Consider the following 24,225-nt stretch of genomic DNA (forward strand, 5'->3'; position numbering starts at 1 on the left):
AGATGAACTGACTAAAAAACCTTCCATGTTGAAATACGAACCATGCAAGATGTCTACACAGGCAAATGAAGTAATTCCAAATCTGATGCCTTCCGATTCATATCAACTCTACAAATTACAATTCAGCCCAGCAGAAAATGCAAGTAAAACAAAATGAATGCAGGAAAACTTCCAAAATTTCTGCCCTCTGTTAGAATGAAAAGTGGCAGCAGCAGCTGTACTGCATCCCATGACTGCCTCCATGGGTCACCCACTAGGCTCGTTAATTAGGTCTTTCACTGTTGAAAGAAAAAAAGATTAAAGTGAATGGGCACCCTTACCAGCTAAACTTTTCCAGGTAGTATAAAAGCCTGAAGGCATACAGCACATTCTCCTGGTTTCCACCTGTTCCTCGGCCTACATAACCTTTGCACAGCCATTGCTGTAGAATCAAAGAGCTGCTAGGTTAGAAGAAGAATGCAAACTCACGGTGCTCTCTTCCCCTTCAAGCATGAGGTCCCAGTGGTGGCGCAGCTCCTCTTTGGTGTGCTTTTTGAACATCTCGTAGCGTGTGCGAGCGGCCGCTGACAGGTTCAGCTGGCCCCCAGACGAAGGAGAGCAGCTGCCCTCATAGTTGAACAGTGTGAAGAACTGTTTAACCGTGCGGATCGTCGACGGGTTGTACACAACATCTAGGGACTGGGTGTTCACCGTCAGGCTGCGAATTAAGCGAAAAGTGAGGACAGTGTGACACAACAAGCAGCGACTTAGCCTTCAAGTTTATTCTATGATGGCTTTGCTTTTAGTCACCAGAGTTTAACAGCGACTCTTCACAAACGTTCTCCTCCAGTAAGCAGTTACACAAATGCCAGCAGTGCTGATTCACAAGTCTGAGCAGAACTTTCATGCACTGCTGTCATGCTCAGTCTGCCACAATAGCTAAGTACCAAAAAGACTGGCAGGAACTACAAGTTGCACACACCCTGCATGTCTACAGCAAAGCTACGCACTTACGGAACAAGGGTGGCCAGAATTTGATTGAAGTGCACTCATATCTGTTTGTACCAAAACAATATTGGAGGAGCCTCACAAACCCATGCCAAAAGTTAGTCCGAGTCCCTCCGCACGGCAACTCTTTCTGTCTCTTCCTTTCTTTTATCCCTTCCCTCATGCCGGGGTTCAAGTCTCCGCTTTGACTGAGACAGCTGCTGCACCCTTCGTTTCTTCATAACCACCACTACACACACATAACTAGGGGCTGGACTTTTCAGTTTTTATTTTTCAAACATTCGGCGAACTTTTTTTGGTGTTTATTTCAAAATGCAAGTTTCATTTTTTTTCCGCAAGTATTATTTTCTGCGAATGAATTATTGACTCTTCTCGGTGATTTAATGCGGCAATTCAGTGTGGTCAAAAGTCACTTGCAGTCTATCTCAGAGTTTATGTTGGCATGAACAATTTGGTTGCCGGTAATTATACTAACATAATTTACTAATAAGTTTGCACTTGGAGGTTTGCTTGTAGAAGGAATCACTTGCACCATTAAAAAAGTAAGGCAAGTTTAATTAGACAGCTAGGCAGTCAAGAACACAAGTGGAATTTACTTCCAGGTTGACAAGCTTTCTCTTGGCTGAGTGAGAGGGCGGGGCATCACGTGGTCTGTGTGTTGATGGCAGCAGTGGAACTGTGGCTCCATCGTCACAGTAGCCCAAACATGATACTTTTCAGGGGCCATGTACGGTTTCGTGTCAGTGTCCTACTTGCACTTCATAAACCTACTTAACCGACTAACTGCTCTAAGTGGGTGATGACATTGATTGGTTTATGGAGGTTTAACGTCCCAAAGTGACTCAGGCTATGAGGGACGCCATAGTGAAGGGCTCCGGAAATTTCGACCACCTGGGGTTGGTGATGATATTGAACAAACAGTGCTTAGTTAGCAGGTGACAAGGAGGTGGTGCTTTACGGTCTACAGAGGAGTGTAAACAAGCGGAAAAATGCCTGAAATCGCACAACCGCGCGGCTTTATCTAACAACACCACTGTCTCATCACACCCCTGGCTTCTCTACTGAGTTAATTTTCAACTTTGACTGAGTGTAATTCGTACTCAACAGCCAACTAGCTATGCCTTGCATGCCAAGAATACTGACCTTTTTCGGTTGAAAGTGAATTTCAAAAACTAAATTCAGGGTACTTTTATCATTTTTTTTTTCCGGTTGAAACCAAAAAGTCCAACCCCTACACATAACTTGACTTTGCTGTTCAGCCTTCCAGGTGTGCATTGTACAGAGATATGAATATACATAACTAATTTAATTTCTTTTTAATGCGACAGCGTTATGACTCCTGTTCTGCAGAAAATCCAGAGGCAGCATGGACGGCACTCGGCGTTGTGAGCGAAAAATCCCCGAGAAGCAACCAGGTGGGTCACCCAGGTCACGTGACCTTGTGGTGTCAGCACAACCTGCCCATCGTATTGTGAGCAAACTGGCCACAGTGGCAAGTGGCAGTTAAACTACTGATCGGTCGCTCGGGAAGAGCAACCCGGGTCACACAAGCGCCACTGGTGGCAGCACCTGCCATTGCACAGCAGTGGCGCTTCACTTATTAACTGCTCCAACACACCGCCAGGATTGGTATGATGACTACCAGGGATCTATTATGTGTGAAATCGAGAATGATCAATTCCGTATAAGTGGGCATTAATAAATCGATTATGCTACCACGTCATACCATTAAGGCAGAGCATGAGTAATTAGGCTGAATAGGAGGTACAAGCTGAAAGTGGTGCAGGCCTACGCACCCACATCCAGCCATGATGACCAGACCGTTGAAAGCTTCTATGAGGACGTAGAATCAGCAATGAATAGAGTAAAATCGCAGTACACTGTACTGATGGGCGACTTCAATGCGAAGGTGGGCAAGAAGCAGGCTGACGACCACGCGGTAGGTGACTATGGGATAGGCTCTAGAAATAGCAGGGGAGAGTTATTAGTCGAATTCGCGGATAGAAATAATTTACGGATCATGAATACCTTCTTCCGCAAACGAGAAAACAGGAAGTGGACCTGGAAGAGCCCCAATGGTGAGATTAAAAATGAAATCGACTTCATACTATGCGCTAAACCTGGCATCATTCAGGATGTGGCCGTCCTCGGAAGGGTGCGTTGCAGCGACCATAGAATGGTAAGGTCTAGAATTAGCTTAGACTTGAAGAGGGAACGGAAGAAGCTAGCGAAGAAGAAGACCATTAACGAGTTAGCCGTAAGAGGGAAAGCACAGGAGTTTAGGATAGCGCTGCAAAACAGATACTCGGCTTTAACTGAGGAAGATGATCTTGATGTTCATTCAATGCACGATAACCTGACATCAATAATTACGGAGTGCGCAGTAGAAGTAGGCGGTAGGACAGTTCGAAAAGATACCGGGAAGCTATCTCAGGTGACGAAAGATCTGATTAAGAAGCGCCAAAACATGAAGGCATCTAACACTACCGATAGAATAGAACTAACGGAGCTATCAAAGTTAATAAATAAGCGCAAGGTAGCCGACATAAGGAAGTTTAATATGGAGAGAATCGAGCATGCTATAAAGAACGGAGGTAGCCTAAAAACAGTGAAGAGGAAACAAGGCATAGGTAAAAACCAGATGTATGCATTAAGAGACAAGCAGGGCAATGTCATTAGCAATATGGATAAGATAGTTAACGTAGCCGAAGAGTTCTACACAGAGCTGTACAGTAGCCAATGTAATCAGAGCGCCAATGAGAAAGACAGCAGTGCACAGCAATGCGTCATCCCGCCAGTAACGAAAGATGAAGTAAAGAAAGCCTTAGAAGCAATGAAAAGGGGAAAAGCAGCTGGGGAGGATCAGGTAACAGCAGATCTGTTGAAGGATGGAGGGGACATCGTGCTAGAAAAACTAGCCACCCTGTATACGCAATGCCTTATGACCTCGACTGTACCAGAAGCTTGGAAGAATGCAAACATTATCTTAATTCATAAGAAGGGAGACGCCAAGGACTTGAAAAATTACAGGCCGATCAGCTTACTATCCGTTGCCTACAAAGTATTTACTAAGGTAATCGCTAATAGAGTCAGGGCAACGTTAGACTTTAATCAACCAAATGATCAGGCAGGCTTTCGTAAAAGATATTCCACAATAGATCATATTCACACTATCAATCAGGTGATAAGAGAAATGTGCAGAATATAACCAACCTCTATATATAGCTTTCATTGATTACGAGAAAGCATTCGACTCAGTGGAAACCTCAGCAGTCATACAGGCATTGCGTAATCAGGGGGTAGAAGAGCCTTATGTCAAAATACTGGAAGATATATATAGCAACTGCACAGCTACTATAGTCCTCCATAAAGTCAGCAATAAAATTCCAATAAGGAAGGGCGTCAGGCAAGGAGACACGATATCGCCAATGCTGTTCACCGCATGTTTGCAGGAGGTATTTCGAGGCCTGAATTGGGAACAGTTGGGAATAAGAATAAATGGAGAATACCTAAATAATCTGAGATTTGCTGATGACATTGCCTTGCTGAGTCACTCAGGAGGTGAACTGCAAATCATGATCAACGAGTTAGACAGGCAGAGCAGATCGATGGGTCTAAAAATTAACATGCAGAAAACCAAGGTAATGTTCAACAGTCTAGCAAGGGAACAACAGTTCACAATTGGCAGCGAGAGCCTAGAAATTGTGCCGGAATACGTCTACTTAGGGCAGGTAGTGACAGCTGATCCGGATCATGAGAGGGAGATAACTAGAAGGATAAGAATGGGGTGGAGCGCATATGGCAAATTCTCGCAGATCATGAGTGGCAGTTTACCAATTTCCCTCAAGAGGAAAGTGTACAACAGCATAATCTTACCGGTACTCACTTACGGGGCAGAAACGTGGAGGCTAACGAAAAGAGTTCAGCTTAAGTTAAGGACAACGCAGCGAGCCATGGAAAGAAAAATGATAGGTGTAACGTTAAGAGATCGGAAGCGGGCAGAGTGGGTGAGGGAACAAACACGGGTTAATGACATCCTAGTCGAAATCAAGAGAAAGAAATGGGCTTGGGCAGGGCATGTGATGCGAAGGCAAGATAACCACTGGCCCTTAACGGTAACGGAGTGGGTTCCAAGAGAAAGTAAGCGTAGCAGGGGGCGGCAGAAGGTTAGATGGGCGGATGAGATTAAGAAGTTTGCAGGCAAAGGGTGGATGCAGCTGGCAAAGGATAGGGTTAATTGGAGAGACATGGGAGAGGCCTTTGCCCTGCAGTGGGTGTAGTAAGGCTGATGATGATGATGATGATGATAAGCTTCGGCAAAGTACATTGCCAAAAACACGAATATATGAAAGAAGCTCATACAGTAAAAAACTTAATAAGCCCTGAAAAATGTCATGCTGCAAACATGAGGAAAACAGAGCTTTCAAGCAGACATACATGTAAAGTAGCTGAAGTTATAAAATGCTAGCCAGCTAATCACAGCAGTCAGCTTTATGACTAGAGGTTAGCAAAAAGTTGTAAACATCAGTGGTGTGGCCAATTCATTTACCTGTGATCAGCACTGGATCCCAGAGGCTTTTTCTCGTAGGTGAGCTCAAAAAGAGGCACATTTGGGAATTCCACCTTTTGGCTGATCAGAGGAATGCCAAAGGGTGCAGTCGGTGGCGAAGTGAAAGGCAGAAACTTGAAGATAGAAGCCTGAGCCTTGGATCCATCCAGAGGCAAGCCCTTGGGGAACACATGTAACTGTTCCTGCGATAAAAGAAAGCAGCTGTTAGCACGCACTTGGAATACCTGCATCCACTACTAATTTTCAACTGTCCTGTTTACATTTTAGGCCTCATCTCCAAAATAGTCCACTTAATATTTCCAATTAACCAGCACACATTACCTCATTTTTGTTTTAAATTTTGCTTGACAGTATTGTCAAGCCCACTTACAACGAACGCAGTTATAACGAACGCTAGGTTATTACGAATGAGGGCAGTGCTACTGTCAAAGTGTGTATTAGGGCAATAGCACTGTGTCTCAGATAAAACAAACAACCTTGACCGTGTCACTACGTTAGAGTGAACAAGGAGGCGCCATAAGCTTGCCCCTGCAGTGTAGAAATGTGAGCATCCCGCCAATGCGGAGACCGAAGAGTGTTTTCCACTCCCATGACCTTCCTTTCAAAATATTTTGGTGACCCCCCCCCCCCCCAAAAAAAAAAGCAATAGAAAGGAGGCAATGCACCTGCAGTTAACTGCCAGAAAGCGAAACATCTGTACGTGATCCAAGATGAAAAAACGGCAGTGGTCTGAGAAACCTGAATACCAGTCACACGGCACGTGTTGCCTGCCCAATCGGCTCTCTACCTTCCGAGCTGTTACTGCATGCAAGCAGCACATACACAGCAGACTATGAGCTGCATTCATGTGCACTGCAGTAGCTTTGTTGCTGCATCCTTCCAACTTTGCTAAGGATTGGAGACGAGGAGGCCAGTGTGTCACCAGTGCTCATCAACACTTCAAACACAAATGTGTCCGAAAAGCAGCTCATCAGCAGCAATGGTCTTGGTGAAGAGCACATGACCATCCTGCAGAAGTTGGAAAGCACTGTGATAAGGCAGACGTGCATACCAGTCTTTTTGGAATAGAAACACCATTTTTTTCCGATATATTTTTGGCTGTAGTAATATCGGAAGCCCATGTGCTGCGAACTTATAACAAACACAATCCACATGATCACCAGGTTCATTAAAAGTGGGCTCAACAATAATCATTTCATCTTTAACACGGCATCCTAGTGAGCTTTAGAGTATATAAATTTATAAATAAAAATGAAACCTTTTTGCAAATGCTTCTTGTCTTGAGGGTAAGGACACAAGAACACATGTTACATGCATCTTTAAGCACTCACATGAATGAAAAGTACTTTTATGAAGTTTAAAAGGAAAAAGACATGTTATGCCAACAGTGCTGGGTAGTTCAGACAAATGCAAGTGCAGATTGAATGAATTTATAAGGCCCTCGTACAATCGTGCTACCACTCTGAATGCTTGCAATACCTTCCTTGTGTCCAAGCTATGCCTGCACCATATATGAAGGGGAAATAACACTAGGTGCTTAATAGTTCAGTTCTTAGACATAATATTATGGTGAATTTGCTCCCATCTGAGACTTCCTCAAAGCAACTCACAACAGCGTGTGGTGACAGCACATATGGGTAGGTTGAATGGGGCGCCGTGCGGTCCTGCAGGTGCAACGAGCCAAGCCGTGCCGCAAACAGGAACGACCCAAACCGTGGCCGGCTCTCTACATCAACGGTGACATCCGTAAAGCGGAGCTCCACCAAGGGCTGCATGACCTCATCCCTGCATAACAAAAAACAAAAAAAGAGGACAAGAGCCCACCCTTGTAGAAATTGAAAGCACAGCAGAAATTGCAGAAATTGGAAGTACCTAACACCGCCCAAAGAGGATGGCAACCAACTACCAATCTACCACTGGTTAAATAAAAGTTTTTCCTCCTCCTCCTCTGAAACCAACTTGCAGATACATAACTGATGTCAGGTAGCTGTACTATAGGCACACCTATACTAAGTTCTAGGTCACCCATGGTGCATCCAGGGAGCAGAATTATGCCAGAAAGGGGCAGCTGCAGGAGAGAGGCTGAAGTCCAGGAAGGGTGACATGGTCCATACAAGCAACATAAGGAAATAAGCCAAATACAAAATCCTCAGTTCCATGAGCCTAAAGCAAACAGCACTGGCAGGCAAACTGCCTTCCTTTACAACTCACCCAGCTCCCAGACTGGGTGCAGCTTGATGTCGCCCGACCAGTGTAACCCCGCACTGGCTGAGCGAGAAGCACACTCGTGCAAGCACTGCATCACGCATCAGGAAGGTGTCCTGGTCAACGCTGTCCAGGGCATCGAGAATTTCCTCTTCTGCAAAAGAGAAAGCAGTGTTCAGCACCGACCTGTTCTTTATCACAGTGATCGAAGGAGGCAATGAAATCGTACAAATGTGGCGAGCAGCAAGTTGAGCCGGCCTATGCACAAGTCACCACTGAAGGTAGCCATGCTTCCACTGCCCACAAGGCAGAGCTGCTAACTGGTAACAATAGTCAGACTCGAGTTCAGTTTCACAGAACATCTTCACAGCTCACAATCTATAATGGCTGCTTAACAAAGTATTCTCATTACAAAAATGCAATCACAGCACCTTCTGCATTTAAAAAGTTTAAATGCAGTTTGCACCACAGGGCAAAAGTCATTATGCAAAATAATCTAAACCACTTCCAGAATTCATTTTTGAAATGACAAAAAATGACAATCAGAGCCATTGCTGCAAACATGAAAGAGGTGGGAGCCAAGACAATCTATTTCAAACACATGTTGTGGATGTACTACACACTGGAATTTCAAGCACTGACAGATAGATATTTAGACATAGGTACTGGCAGCCGTGAATATCATCATCATCACCATCATCATTAGGAGCCAAGCAACAGGTGCAGCTGGGCAAAGGCCTTCACTATTGCTCTCCAGTCAGCCCTGTCCTTTGCAGCTTCCGATGGCAGCCTGTCCTGATAACAGATTAGATCTTTGCTGTACAACAGGTCTGACCATTGCTTTGCCAACTGCAGAGCACCTGCTGGGGACTTAGGGCCAGTGGTTAATTGATAACCTAAAAGAGTGTGGTGAGGGGCTAGTTGGTACGACATTAAGGAAACAATGAATAACTGCGCAAAAAGGATGGGCCTCCATCCACTAGGAGCCCATGAAAAGTGATCAAGAAATGGGGACAATAAAGAAACAATATTTTAGTTGAGAAAAACTAAATACTAACACACCTAAATTTCACTTCAATGGAGCAAAGACGAATGCATGAAAATGTTAACTGACCTTGCCTGCAATCCTTCTCCAGCAGCTATTAATCTTGTGTTCATTTTTTCACATTACAGTTGTCCCATTTGCATTTCATCTGGTCATAGTACTTTGACTTTACATATAATCTTAACACAGTTAATGTCTTTGGTAATTGCCTAGTAGAGCACAGGCCACAAACAATGGCCATGTGACATTGCACCGTCTCAGCAGTAACCATAATTTCACATCCAAGCAATGACATGCTTTATAAAAGTTCGAGTGCCCACTCCAGACCTCAGAAAAGAAAAAAAAAAAAGGAAGTGCTCATCCTTTGCTTCGTATGCGAGCACGCTCAATGCAACTAAAATTCGGAATGGCCATGACATGGCTCAAGAATCTACTCAAAGGCGCTGGAAACTAGACTGTAGAGGTGGACACACGACTTAGAAAAAATGGGCACCAAATAAAGTCAGTAGGTTTGAACCCGACCGCGGCGGCTGCGTTTTTATGGAGGAATAACGCTAAGGCGCCCGTGTGCTGTGCGATGTCAGCGTACGTTAAAGATCCCCAGGTGGTCGAAATTATTCCCGAGTCCTCCACTACGGCACCTCCTTCTTCCTTTCTTCTTTCACTCCCTCCTTTATCCCTTCCCTTACGGCGTGGTTCAGGTGTCCAACGATATATGGGACAGATACTGTGCCATTTCCTTTGCCCCAAAAACCAATTATTATTATTATTAATAGAGTCAGTATAGTAACTTAGTAAGTAAAGTGCCCACCAATCTGAGTTGTCAGCGTTGTGCTGATGGATGAAGCATCATCATCTGATGCCTCGTCCTCAGCTAAGGACTGCTGCGGTTCCTCTTCCTGCTTTGTGTACCAGCCGGTCCAGCCGGGGAACCAGTACTGGAGGAGGCCCTGACCTCTGGGCCCAGCAGACCAAGACGACTGGGAACAAGAACAGTGAGCACGTAACAAGTTACCACAGTATAGAACAAATAGTTTTATGCACAAAGCTGGAAGAGACAATGCAGAGAGAGAAGTCCTCTTAAACCTGGAAAAGGGTGCCTGGGCAAATACCTAACTGCACTCAACTGCGCTTCCCTAGGCCAAGGAAATCATGTCATGGAAGTGCAGCAGAACCTTTCTCTTAGTAAAGTCGCATGAACCAGCAAAAATCTTTACCACATCAGTGTCTTTATTGTATCAGCTGTTTGTCATGGCATAGCTCTCAGAATGCTATCTGGCAATTTGGCTGCTTACTAAACACATAGTGTTGGATTAGAAAAGAAACACTAACAGATACCTTCCATCCTGTTCTGATCGTCCCATTATGTGCAAATGATTATTTTCAATTAACACATTTTATGTTACCACATTTCTGATTTCGTCTAAGTCTTGTGCAGGTACCATGTTTGCACAAATATAAAGTGGCCATGAATATAAAGCAGCCACAAATATAGTAAATGGGAGCGGAGAGGTTTGAATCCGCATGAAAAAGAAAGCTTTGCATGAACACAGCATCGTTTTCCACAGCCTCGGTGACATTTAAGAGGCAAAAATTAAGAAATTCGCGTGACACAATCAAACGAAGCAAAACCGCCCACGCACTGCCACCGTGCCTCCGCTTCTTGCTGCCGCTGCTTCGTGCTACAGCTGTTCACTTTTCTCTTCCCTACTCCTCACTGCTCTTTTCCTGCTTTGCCTTTCTCAGCAGCCTGTGCCACAAACGTTTAAAGCCTGCTTTTCTGTTTTCTGTGCACGCCACAAGCTTTGCCACACGGCCCCAGGGCCTTCAAAAACTTCGCTTCTCCTCGCCGCTCGTGAGCCTGGTGGTTAAATGTACATCTCAAAGAGCGCCTTTTTATCGCCTTCAATATCGATATCTACTTGCCTATGACCATGGGCCTTGTGATTACGCCGTTGTGTGTCTGTTTCTCTGAGATCTGCTAGACTGCATGCGTTTTGCGATATCACTACTCCGCAGGAAGTGTCACCACGGCCAAACGCTGTTTACTTTAACAGTTTCATTATTAATTCTTCCTTTATAGAAAAAAAAAAAGAAGAATGTACAGTTATCTGTGGAAGGCAAATTAGGACCGCAATTTGACTCTACTATACCAGTCTTTTTACTATATATGCGCGTTTACTGCAGCAGGGTTCTAGTAGTGACATCTTATCCACAACTGCAACATTGAAGCAAGTAATAAAAAAGCAAGTAGTACAATCAAAATAGAGATGAGGAGAACGAACATATATACCTGAATTACTTAATCATTGGTCATTAATAAAATACATCATGCAGCTATTCATTCAATAATATAAGTGTGTTAGCCAAACCAACTTTGGCCCGGATTGGAACAAACCAAAATGTTGACCTGCCTTGGTAACTCAAAATATATTATACCTATCCAATAAAGGAACAGTTTAGGTTGCACACAGCAAGTTTCACAACTTGCACAAATTGTAACGAAGCACAAACACCCTGAAAGCAAGAAAAGTGGACTGGATTACCTGTTCCCTGCGCACTTTCTGTATGACTAGTTCCCGAAGAGACAGTAGTGTTTCAAACTCCAGCTGCTGCTCCAGCATGTTCTTCTCCTTCTGGAGAAAATAACAGAAAAGGTGCAAAAGAAATGAAAAGTGGAAGCCATAAACACCACAACTAAAACATAACACTTGCAGAGGTAAATGCACAAGCTTCATAGCTGAACTGCTTAGTAGCTTGCTTGGAAGCAACCCAGTCTCTCATGACCCTCAGATGAAACTCGGAAAGCTTTATTCAACTTCGTGTGCCAAAGTGGCAGCACACCGCAATCAATTTCGTGTTCCAGCAGCCTGATTCCCACTACTTTCGTAGTGAAGCACTGATTTCCTAACTAACACTAACTATTTGCAATATACCCAAAATTACTTAGCTTATTTATCAATGAAATTGGACACATTGTGCGCTTCTTACAAGTAGCAGCCATCTCCTGAGTGACAATGCAGAGGAATCATACGGCCTATGTAGCTAAATGTCTAATAAAGTAGACTAGCAGCCCTGGAGGCCTAATAAAACCTTAAATGCAAAACAAGCTCCAAACATTTTTTAATCCTCTGTAGTTTTTTTTTTTTCTTTACAGTGACCGTGCAGATTTGCCTATTTTCACCAACACATGCCAAGCACACATCATGGTCTGGGTTAGAATGCATATTTCTTAACAAGGAGTCAATGTCTAGGCCACAAAACTAGGATATGATAGGGTTTTACCCGATAATGACACATGAATGGGGCATAGAGAGACAAACGCAGATGCTGAGCAAATGGTTTCTTGCCTGCATTTCAGTGGTGAGGCACTCTGGCTTTGTCAGGTGGCAGTAGTAGACGTCCACATAGCGCTTGACCTGCCTGGCACGCTGAAGAATGAACTCCCAGGTGGCTTGACTGCGCTTCTTGGTCAAATGATGAACATGGGCCTGCGATGCAAACTGCCACCACAGACTTGCACTGCACGGCAGAGCAAAAGCGTGAGAGAGCCACAACTTCTTGCAGGTATGGCTTAAATTTAGTACAGTGTAGTACAGCAAAGATTAGAGCATACTAACAGCATATATGGGTTTTTGCTCTTTAGCCACGTATAGGCATCAAACCTTTACATGTATCCCTTTACTTCTGCCCGCCAAAGATGGCCTGGGCATCACCCATGATGAGGGTTAACATACAACAATACGAGCTTGGCGCATGATGGCCCAAGTTTCCTATGTGCCATAAAACCCAACACACAACACACAACAACATACAACAATTAGACGACACACAGAACAATACGGGACGGCACAGTGACATATATCAAACCACCTTCTCAGGTGGCTGTTCGAAACAGGGAACGTCTCCAGAGGGAGTAGCGGGATCTAGGGAGCCTCTCCCAGGACTGCACCCCCTGAAAAAATCCAGTCGCCAGATCGGGGGCACCTGCACCCATGTGGTGGATAGCCGGTGGTGGGTTTTGAACCTGCCACCTCCCGCAGCCGAGGTGGACGACCAAACCACTAGGCCACGACTGCATGACCACCACCAATGATGTAAGTGGAGTTTCATAAAACCTGCCAATTTATATCTAGGTCCAGAATAGCACAAAAATACCTCCACAAGAGATGACAGCTGGCTCTGAAGCTCCACCATTTTAAATGGAAAAAGTGGGTTTCGTATAGAACTCAAGAAATAGCTTTCCGACTGTTTGAAGTCGGAAGCACGGGACTGAGAGAGTATAAGCTGCCACTTACTTTCCGCTGACCGCAACAGATGGTCGCCACCGCCTGTACTTCCATGATACATCGATCCTTTCCAGTTCTTTCAAGCAAAACACCATCTGTCGGTATTGTTCCTAGAAGAACAAGAAGAAAGCACTGAGAAAAGCATTTCAACAATTGTTGGTGCAATTGCTGCTGGTGCAGAAAAAACATAATGTTGCCAGCAAAAAGCACGAAACCTGCCACAGTGATTCAGTGGCTACTGGCACCGAGATGCTGTGATGCTGGGCCCAAGGTCACAGGATCCCAGCACCAGAGAGTCCCATGGCGGAAGCCACCCTTTGATGCAGGCGAAACGCGTAAACAGTTGTGTGCTGTGTGATCTCAGTGCCCATCAAAAACTCCCCAGGGGGTCTAAATTAAGCTGGAGCCCTCCACCACGGCGTCCTTCATAAACCATGTGCAGCTTTGAGACACTAAACACACACTAACAACAAAACATTAAAAAAACCAGCAAGAAAGACGCTGATGAGAGAGGCTTTCACACTACCCAAGCATCAACAGAACAATACCTAACATTTGCCCTAATATTACTTGTGCATGCTTCATCAGTCTGTTACTCTGCTCAAAATCTCCGCAAGATGAGCCCCGGCTGTTTGCACTGCTTTTGGTAACTGCAGACAATTAGCAGTTTCCAACCCATGCTTTCTGTGCTAAGCACCATTACCACGTTACCTAGTTTCCACAAGGTCACTCATCTTTCCAAACACAAAAGAGACAGCTTTAAGTACTGTTCCTTCCACCCCACTTTCAAGCGTTATGGAGGACTGGTACCGTTTAACTTCTCAAATGTTTTTCGTCGAGCAATTTTGCTACAAAACTGGAGCATTGTTTCTGCGGTTTCGTCTTTGTTTACTGCTGTGCGATCTATTGCAGGATTACTTTTCGCTGTTTGGTGCAAAGCAATTTTGTTGCAGAAGTGGAACATATTGCAGCGATGAGAAAGTTGAAGTGCGATTGCCGCGTGCCGAAGACGACGCTGCTGCTGGCGGACCTGTGTTCTGGTTCTTGTGTTCTTGTGCTCCGGCTATCACCAGCTGTGCTCACCGCCAGCCTCTACGTCAAGCAAGCCGTGACAATATTTCTGCCACACAGCCTTCGTTGTGCCTTTTTGTTGTTTATGTCATCCTGTATGTCCTTTTCTCCCTTTTGCTTTTGTAACCACACCAGCCCAGGCCAAATAATTGTTTTGATCCATAGCGCAGCAACAAAACAGGGGACAAACACAAGCATTAGCGCTTGTGTTTGTCCCCTGTTTTGTTGCTGCGCTATGGATCATAACGCATACCCACTAGCCCGAACCATCACCAAATAATTGGCCTGCAATATTTTAAAGTTAAGTAAAGAAATAAATAAAATGAAGTTACAAACCATATTTGAAATACATGTCTTAGAGGGGGAAAAAATTTTTTCCACAAACCTCATTAAGGGTGACGGAGAACTTGTCCAGCTGCAGGTTGCAGGTGAGACGTGGCTTTGACCGGACCCTGAGGGGCTGCGGAGAGCAGTTTCGCGAGATTTGTGCTTGGAAGCTGGTGGTCGCCAGCAGGTATGAGTGCGGCTTCACACTTCGCGTGCTGCTCAGCACATGTGTCTGCTGCTTCTTCATGGCTTCCTGCACCCAGAAGGCGAACAACAGAAAATGTGAGACATGAACACACAACATGAAGGGTGCTGCTGAAACGAAGAAATGGCAGTCTACAAAGTTGCAAAGAGCAGGTGCAAGCATAAAATACCAGCAGTCAAAAATAAACTGAGAACCAATTGAGGTGGGCCTGTACTGATAGATCAAAGCATTCTACTAATGATGGATACGCTACTTCAGCTAGAAACAGAATTTTTAAAAGCTAGAAAAAGCCAAAAATGAAATACAAGTGTCACCACCCCTGACCAATTTTTCAAGAAAACTGCGGTGCATCAATAGTTTTTTTTTCTGCACAGATCACGGAGGCTAGGTACATTGCCATTCACTTCAATACCACAACCACGGAGTCCCTTTTCGGTCTTGAAGTCACAAGTTTGAATCGAGTGGCGGGAAAATTTTAAACCTAATTTTCTCAGCAATAACTGCTTCATTTGTTGCCAGACCAACATCAGCATTACCAGGAAGATGCACAGAATCAATTTTTATTAAGAACAAAAATTGAATGGCGCTGTCCTCAGTGTCCCTTTAATGGCTTGGCACCAGCTGGCTCAATACAAAAAAACTAAGCAGCTATTTTATTGAAGGGGCATACCAACAGTTTTTGCATGTCAAGTGTTAATGTTGTAAGATCACTGCCGGCATAATAACCATGAAAATGAACCCGGAGAGTCACGGGGCAGCATAACTAATTATTTGCAAGCCACTTTTCGTTTGCAACATAAGGGCTGGGAGAAACTTAGCAACCGGAGAAGACAAACCATTTCCACAACACTATGAATCTCTCACAACTTCGAAGGCCATCTCCTGTGCCACGTAAGGTGTGCTCAACTAATTATCAATTATAAATACCAGGACAAAAAAAGCTACAATCTCCAGCAAAGGTCTCCATCCTTCATCTGACTGAAGCTACTTCCATTGCAGAGCAGTCAGAAGTGGCAAGTTTGTTCATAAAAAAAATCTGACATGAAGTCTCTCAACATCTTGCCTGTGGGTGGAAGTACCTTCCTTCAATATGCTCCTCTTTCCTCTATAGAAAAGCATTAAAAGGAATTGACCATTCACAACACAGTCAACACTGTGCCTATTTTAACATATGAGTCAAGGACGCAGAACACATGTATCTAAGCTGTTCTGAGTAGGTGTCAGCCATACCCAAAAGTTGAGTCATATAAGCATGGCCTGCTTGATTACACATACTTGCTAATTTACCGAAACAGTACTCTTGTGTGGTGAATGTGGCGTTAACACAGCATAGGCATACAAGTATTGCGGCTCAACCTACAGCCATCGCCAAGATGTCCAAGCCTCCCAGCAGGGCCACGTCACTGTCCCAGTAGACCGCAACCCCACTGAGCTGCACCGATTGGTTAGCAACATCATCAGCAGGTTCAGAAGCTGATGCCTGTGAGGCAGCCTGTAATAGTGAGAAAGTTGCAGCGTGTTATAAAAACGAATGCTGATACCTAACCTAAAGCTCTACAAGAACACTTGATGGTATTTCATGCATCGAGGTGGTTTTTTTTTCTGCTTCGGGAAAGAACAGGGCACTTTCCTTTCTTACTGAGAGTCCAGAAGTAGAAACAAGAGGACTTGGGAAAAGTTACCAAGGACTGAAAGGGTTCGTCAGATTCACTAACAGCACAAAAAATCTTCTACAATCAAAACAACTATGACAAAGCCTGCAAACTATGAAAAAACCTGCAAACTAAAACAGGAGAGAGAGTTTGGCAGCAAAGGACCGCCTCTTCTGCATGGTTAAAACGAATCCTCATTCAGCACTTCATCAGGACAGAGCTGAAAAGCGAGTCCAGACTGTTGCTTAACAGAGAAGAACAAAGCAGAAAAAAGAGTACTTACATCATCTGTCATTGGTGCTGCTGTTGATGCAGCTGTTGCTGTCGCAGCTGCTTGAGATGACAAGGTCTGGATGGTGATGCCACAACCGAACGGGTTTTGAGGATCTGTACAGCCATCCTCATACCTGATGTGGATGTCTTTGATCTTGAACTGTAGAAAACAAGACTCTAAAGTTACAACCTCAGTATTTTCTAAGATCAGGAGCAAAAGAAGTACATCCAGGAATGTATTCCCACAAGTGCACTGAAATTTCTGTGCTCTTGCAGATCCAGTGGTTCAATAACTAAAGGTGAACACAGTTGGTGTCCTTGAAACAGATTATTCGATATGGTGTTTTTTGTAGCAAACAAGATGGCAACTTGCTTTTATGCACAGATTTTAGTTTTCAATGAATTGAACTTGTATAAGCTATATTAAACTCTGATGGCTTCCGCCAGTATACTATTTACTTTGATGCTTGAAGATGCTCAGAAATATAAAGGAGTGTAATTAGAACATAGGAACCAGTTGGTTCATTCTACATGGAATTAAGACAAATAAAAATCATAACAAATTTAAGTCAATAAACAAAATAATATTTAATAAACTGCAATACATTCCTTGAAAACTTGAACGTAATTGGTTTCCTTTTCTTAAAAAGAAGTATAAGTATTGTGTATTAGCAACATAAACATAAAAACACATACAACGAATGATGATGATTTGATTTTACCCTTTGTGGCATGGCATCCACGTTTCTGCACGCGACTTTCCAAACTTAATTTCGAAGCACCTAGAGTTGTATTCACGGAGTCAATGACGGCAGCTACATTTGAAATCCCTACTGGATAGATCTGAAGGACCAGTTCATGCCTAGAAAAAAAGGATCACTTTTCAAAAACAAAAAATAAAGATGGACGTCGCGGACTTCTGCGGTGCACCTAGCAAGTGCTATCTGGTGCTGCAATTTTTTCTTCTTTCATGTGGTGGAATGTTATACTAAAGGACACTATAGCTGAGTTTTCATTGCGGAAACAGCTTCAGATGATAAGGAATATATGTATTTGGACAAATATTTTTTTCGAAGAATACGGCTGAAATTTCGCGAGCGTGAAAGTGTGCGCCGTCCTCAAGTTTTTCAGGCATTCATGTTACTTTTCTGAAACAGCCGGTTCCATAAATACATGTAAAAATTTTCAGATTTCTCGCGATAATGGAACATAATGTGTGTCTGTTGAGGTAAAGGCAGCTGAGGCCAAAGAGTGCCGTGGCACAATGCATTTCGGTATACTCATGGTGGGGACATAAACGTCAGCTTTTCTTGATGAATGAATCACTAATTAGTACAGCCCTCTGCTTTGACGCAACGCTTCACATATGTAAAAGGTACAGGTAGTAATCGTCAGCTTTGGAAGAAGATTTTTTAAGCCTCCCCCCGTGGCCCTTCAACACTTCAACACGTTCACATAGATACGCACTTCTTCTCATTGACGAATGATCACTCACCTGAAGGTTCTTTACGATGTTTGTCATCACTGAAGTTCCGCAGGTAAGCCATGCCGCATACGAGTATGCATAATATGAGGGTTCCTGCTTCGATTCGTAACTGGCCTGTACAAAAAAGATTAAAAATTTTTCAGAATAAGCCTTCTGTATACTACATATGTACATACAGATTCCTTTTTCTCTCACTAGAGAACAGCTGTAACTTCACTTATGTTCCAACCGTTGCCGAGTTTCTGTGCATAGTCGGTCTATAATCATAATTGCAATGGAGTTTCAATTTTTTTACAAAAGGCACACAAATTATGCTAGTATATATATAGAAGAAACAGCACAATGACAGATATAAAAAAATACGAACACTATATAAAAGACACTAATAAAGGTTCTTACAAGTTAATGTGGGGCCGCTATGCTTGCTCTCGAAACGGGCACATTAGGCCTTTCAATGTTTTGTTGAAGTTTAATCGGATTTTATGCCATTAAGGAACACTTTGAACTATGATTCAAAGGCACAAAAGACCCAGACATTAGGTGGCAATCAGAATGCGTAATTCGCCTCTTCCTCCTCTACATGTGTGTAGTGGAATATGTTGTAGAATAAACTTAATTATTAAATTGCTAACGACCTTAGATCGAGAGTTCGGATCCGATTGATTTTTTAATTTTTGCTTTATTGAACACACAAAACTTGGTTATTGAATTGCTAACCACCTTAGATCAAGAGTTCAGCCCTGACTGATTGATTTTTGATTCTTGCTTTATTGAACACATAAATGATACATCAAAATTTGATGGGCCCATGCCCAGAGCTAGTTTGTGCCCATAGTCACACATGCATGGCAGCACAGTAATAGACTAGAAATTGAAACAGTGCAAAAGCATGTCAGTCGTAACACGAAAAAGAGAAAACAGAAAGACAAAATAAGAAATATAGCTTGTAACTACTACATATTACTAAGAAAAAATCTTTTTACAGAGTGTTAAAAGTTGCTAGATATTTTGATCTGAAGCGGGAAGTCATTCCAAATTTTAGCACCGTAGAACTGCGGCAATCTCTGATCATAAAGGTTTCATGTTAAAGAGAGATTAAAGTTTAAATGGCTTGCATTCCTCGTGTTACTAAAAGGCATAGTAAAAATATGGATTGTGAGTGGGTGGTTATTGGATATAATGCTGCAGACTGTATTTGACACCTTGACCTGAAACACAACATGAATGGAAGTATTCTAAGTTCTTGAAAAAGAGGACGGTCTTGTGAAATGCCATGCAGGTGACACAAAAGGTGCATTTGATAACATGTCTCACACGAAAAAGAATGAGGACAGGTCATGCAGGGCTGTTGAAGCAACAGAATTAAAGGGATGGACGTAGTTTGCCTTAGCTCCACGAGATACTTATTATGCCCAGACACAACAAGGAAACACTGAATGATTGCGAAACTATTGGTTCATTGATATGAGTGCAACATGCAAAGGTAATTACATTCAATAAAGGCAACAGTTGAGTTTCTGCCATGACAGAGCACAGCTAGACTGCTAGCCTTCACTACTACCATTGTAAAAAAGAAAAAGAAAAAAAAACAAAGTAGTACTGATGCATGTACTCGCCATTATTAGAATACATAAATGGCACTGCTCATATTGCCCACCACGTATTTCGCACAATCACAAATCTCTCATTGGTACCAAAATATAGTGCCAACATAGGACAAGGGCCTTGAAAACCCAGAGGCTGATGGCAGAAGTTTGCCAGAAGACCAGCAAGTTCTAAATATTTTTTAAAATGATTATCCAGTGTGAGGCTGCAGGCAGTGAATAGGCCTGAAGCAGTACACACTAAAGGTGGCACAAAAGCAGAGCAATAGAGACATACGATGTATCATTTAGACAGGCCTTAAATACAAGCCGGAACACAGGCACGCGAACACGCAGCAGATAATGTAATCAGGGACTCCACTACAGAATGAACAAAATACAAAAATTAAGTGAGGCAGTATCAAAGCATCCTGTTCCTGGTACAATAGGGGTGACAGGAATAACCGCAAGCAGGGATAACAAATTAAATATGGTATGACTCATCAACTGACAGGCAGTAAATCATCCTGAAAACAATGTGCACATTATGGCAGAAGAAATTAACACAAAAGAGTGCACAGCAAAATGTCGCAACAATGTAGCCCACCTTCCATTTGGCTTCCATAGCATCCAGCTTTGCAATCTTGGCATTTTGCAGTACTTGCTCTTCACGTGCTTCGTCATACTGTGAATCACGAAAAGCACCGTAACTTTAAAGCAAACACTGCAGTCTTCCAATAGTAGTTCCAATAGAAGTTAAAAGTGACTACCATACGAAGAACTCTTTCACATCAGTACAAGAGAAAAAAATCCAGTTAAAGCAAGTCTCCACTGCAAATGCTTTAAACTTTAACTACAACTGCATGGCATAAAAGCAAAGTTATAAATTAATAATGCTCCAAAAAATGCACATTGCGCCTAGAACTTTGAAAAGTGCAGGTGCTGAGCATGTGGCAGCTACTAACTATTCACAACACATCCAACACTGCTCAGGGCTTACAAATGGCAAAACAGAAGAAATAGCTTGAAGAGAAAACCAAATAAAACTAATTAAACTAAAATATGATACACGTGCAAATACCGATGGAAAAATGGAATATCTTAGCAAGACTGCACACAGAAAGGAGTTGCATTATCAAAGAATCATGCACTGTGGATGCACACTTAATGCACATGTTTGCATGTTTACACATTAGTAAAAGGCAAACCTAATCTTGCAATGAATTTGTTTATTATGTATTGACAGGTACTTAAAATTTGTGACACACCAGTTTGTGATGATCAACACACTGATCTGACTATTTCAGCTGCATATGCACAAATATGTACAACACAGCAGTACAAAACTTACATCATCAAGGGAGACTGGTCCAATAACTATGTACAGCTGCTCAATGGTAATCAGCCAGGGCTCACTACGCAGTCTTGTCACTGGAATTTTCAAGCTCAGCTTTCCAATAAAACCTGTTTTCAAGAGTCAGAAAAAAAAGAAAGCAGAGCGGGGATTTCTTTTATGTCCTTCAACTTGTTCAGGCAAGAACTCAATATACAACTGTATTTACCCGCTTTGATTTCCAGCGGCAGTAACAAATGTCGAAACGCATCCCTCTTGAGTGGTAGGTTTTCCAATTCAACTTGGCCTGCCAAATAACGCAAGTCGAATGAGCATTGCCGGTACAGACGTGGAGTACATAGCGAACAGTACGAGACATGACAGAGAAATGGATTGTCATTCGAAAGTTTAAAACAGCTGACCTCTGAGCAGCCCAATTGACAACTGATGCGTGTTCAGGTTCTCGACGTAACCTCCAACATAGGTGTTGAGAACCCATGCCGCGAGACCTTCCAACATGCTTGCCCCTGCGTGAACGAATAGAACACACTGTAACTCGCGGACATTCTCTGTTCAGAGAGACTTTTCATGCACATTTCCCGGTGCTGACCGATTGTCGGCAAGTAGAGATCGAGAACGGCGGCAACGATCCCATAGACGCTTGGAATATCGCTAAAACAGTTCACCGATCCCGAGCACCGCCCGATTGCGGCTCCTTACATCTTAAAGGGCGACACAATTTACGTCCCTCCGCGCCATTGCATACTTAATTCCAGCGCAATATTGCGGAAACTCGCACACGCGTTTCACAAGGACAAGCCCACATTTCCCTCGGTCCGTAAGCCATGTGAGTGGCGAGCACTGGCTAGAGACTTTTGGGTTTATTCATTCATTACCTCGCTCGCACCGAGGCCACAGAAGGGTGATAACGTTCTGGAACACTTATTTACCTCAGGATTCTTCCTCTACTCTTCGCATATTTACAAACTGCAATGACGGCATGGCAGGAGCACCACCACCATCACTCCAAACGGGCAACGCAACTCTTGCAGCTCTCGAGCAACCCCTTCGAAATGATAACAAAGCGACAGAGGCGACATCTGAAACAAGTCCACGTTCTCCCATGTGGAAACGAAACTGATTTAGCGCGGGAAAATCAAACGTGCTGTTGGCTGAGGAACGACGGCGAGTTAACTGCTCTTGTATATCGCTCCAAGGTAGGGAACCAAAGAACTTTACATGCATGGGATTGCCTATCCGTGACATGTGAAGCACCTGTGCACGCGAACACTTCCGGCGCACACATGCATCCAGCAGCAATCCACAGCAGAAATTTATTTTGTTGTGAATGTAAGATATGTTACTGCTGTTTCGCTCGCACACAGGAGAGGTCATCGCATCGAAAGTGAAGAGCAGAGACGCGTGGAGAAGAACGAGATGAAGCAAATGTTTCTAGACATTGACGCAGATAAACATTGTAGTTCGATCAACACGCGCACTCAAGAGGAATGCCCTACTGAGCTCACTCCGTGCGAAGGTGGCATATGGCCTAGACCGTGACAGACGCAGCCGACTTGATGCAGAACCGACAAAAAAATCCGCTTTCTTACAGAAACCAGAAATTCAACAAAGCTGTAAACTGAAACAATGGACGAAGCCTCACTGTTGCACAAATTGTGATCAAGTTTACAGTATATCCTCGCTTTGCATGTGCGCCTGAGTTTCGGCCTGGACGTGTACGCTCAGGCTACTCTTTTTGTATACCAAACGCTTTGTTGAACTATCACAAGTACAGAAAGTTCGCTTGCATAGCTTTTTAAGCGATATACCCATTATGTACTTGAAAATACACCAATGTTTCACAACAGACAGCTTAGAGCTCTACAGATGCTGCTAAACGACCACTGATTGCTTATTAAATTTCAGAAATATCTAGTTGGTTTTGCACACATTTGTCACCTTCAACGGATTTTAAATATTGTAACTTTTATGGGCAGTACATATGCTAGTTTTCTTTCAGCCTTTACCAGGCTCTAACTCCAAAAGAAAAAGAAGGTCCAACAGTTCTCCCCTTCCCGCCTCAATTGCTTTTGTTCACATCGTCATAGGGAGCATCAGTGTGGTCGATGATGCACCTGTACAATGCCTTATTCGTGGGATTTCCTCGCTACAGCCTCCCTGCACTTGAAAAAATTCGAAAAACCAACATACGAAGTTTACAGCATTCAAGCTAAAGCTCTCCGGACCTGTCTAGGATTGCCGAAATTTGCCTCTACGGCAGCAACTGTACTTATCGCCCAGGAGCATCCAATCCCTACCTATCTATAACAGTTGACGCACTGAGGGCACATTTTCGACACGTCTCCCAGGTTTCCTCTCACCATCTTGCCAATCTTCCTCTATTACCAGGCCACGCACATCGTTTACAAACACCATTGATCCACATCGCGCCATTCTGCCATCGCAGTTTACAACCACCTCTAGACCGTCCTCGCCACTTTGGAGCCTGCACAATCCCCGTGTGCTTCTCTCACTACCTGGCATCAGGAAGTAGATAGATTTATCACCGATAGAACTAAAACAGGCCACTCTTGAATACTTCCATGAGCAGCATGCAAACTGGGTGCACGTCTACACCGATGGCTCAGTGAACCCCATCAGTTCTTCGGACTCCGTGGTCATCCCCGCAAGGACTACAGAAATCAGACTTAGGATAGCTCATCAGACTTCTTCGATGGGTGCTATCCTCACCACGACGGCGATTTTGTGTCGATCCCCATTTCGGGATCAGACGCAGCAAGCAGGCTTCGTGCACTTGCGCGGGACATCACGCTTGCCGTGTGGAATTCAGGCCAATTTTCGAATTCACGTTTAAAATCCTTGGACCCAGATCTGAAGCTCCGGCTTCCATTCCGCCTAGCACAACGTGAAGCAACTTTGCTGTGTCACCAGTGGCTTGGTGTAGCTTTCACCAACCATTACTCTTTCTTAATCGGTATGGCTGATAGCCCTGGATGTGCCATCTGCGGTTGTGACGAGACTAGAGCTCACATTCTTTGTTAATGACCTGCCTACAGCGCCAAAAGGCAGTCTCTCTGCCGTGCGCTGGAGCGTAGTCTAGATCCGCGCCCACTGACGGAAATGAAGATACTTGGTCACTGGTAGCGGCGATCGTCGGCGGTGAAAGCCTCCAAGGCAC

The 24,225-nt window shown here is 43.7% G+C and overlaps 1 protein-coding gene across 5 annotated transcripts in view; it reads right to left on the reverse strand.

Annotated features, from left to right (window-relative positions):
• The window catches only part of Vps13D (vacuolar protein sorting 13D), a 118,142-nt gene extending 96,051 nt beyond the window's left edge, over nucleotides 1-22,091 (reverse strand). For 3 of the 5 annotated variants that reach the window (XM_077654273.1, XM_077654272.1, XM_077654269.1), the window contains exons 1-17: nucleotides 21,977-22,091; nucleotides 21,449-21,553; nucleotides 21,256-21,333; nucleotides 21,045-21,157; nucleotides 20,301-20,378; nucleotides 18,120-18,224; nucleotides 16,635-16,784; nucleotides 16,060-16,191; nucleotides 14,553-14,747; nucleotides 13,106-13,206; nucleotides 12,158-12,329; nucleotides 11,354-11,443; nucleotides 9,619-9,787; nucleotides 7,769-7,916; nucleotides 7,168-7,342; nucleotides 5,537-5,739; nucleotides 469-697 (exon numbers count right to left, since the gene is read on the reverse strand). In XM_077654273.1, the coding sequence (XP_077510399.1) occupies nucleotides 469-697; nucleotides 5,537-5,739; nucleotides 7,168-7,342; nucleotides 7,769-7,916; nucleotides 9,619-9,787; nucleotides 11,354-11,443; nucleotides 12,158-12,329; nucleotides 13,106-13,206; nucleotides 14,553-14,747; nucleotides 16,060-16,191; nucleotides 16,635-16,784; nucleotides 18,120-18,224; nucleotides 20,301-20,378; nucleotides 21,045-21,157; nucleotides 21,256-21,333; nucleotides 21,449-21,545 (2,235 nt within the window). In that variant the 5' untranslated portion in view covers nucleotides 21,546-21,553; nucleotides 21,977-22,091. Of the gene's footprint in view, nucleotides 1-468; nucleotides 698-5,536; nucleotides 5,740-7,167; nucleotides 7,343-7,768; nucleotides 7,917-9,618; nucleotides 9,788-11,353; nucleotides 11,444-12,157; nucleotides 12,330-13,105; nucleotides 13,207-14,552; nucleotides 14,748-16,059; nucleotides 16,192-16,634; nucleotides 16,785-18,119; nucleotides 18,225-20,300; nucleotides 20,379-21,044; nucleotides 21,158-21,255; nucleotides 21,334-21,448; nucleotides 21,554-21,636; nucleotides 21,776-21,922; nucleotides 21,943-21,976 lie in introns of those variants that run through there. The other 2 variants (XM_077654271.1, XM_077654270.1) reach the window with 2 other exon arrangements.
• Between the last annotated feature and the right edge of the window lie 2,134 nt (nucleotides 22,092-24,225).

This window comes from Amblyomma americanum, chromosome 2 (assembly GCF_052857255.1).
Source record: "Amblyomma americanum isolate KBUSLIRL-KWMA chromosome 2, ASM5285725v1, whole genome shotgun sequence".
NCBI lineage: Eukaryota > Metazoa > Arthropoda > Arachnida > Ixodida > Ixodidae > Amblyomma > Amblyomma americanum.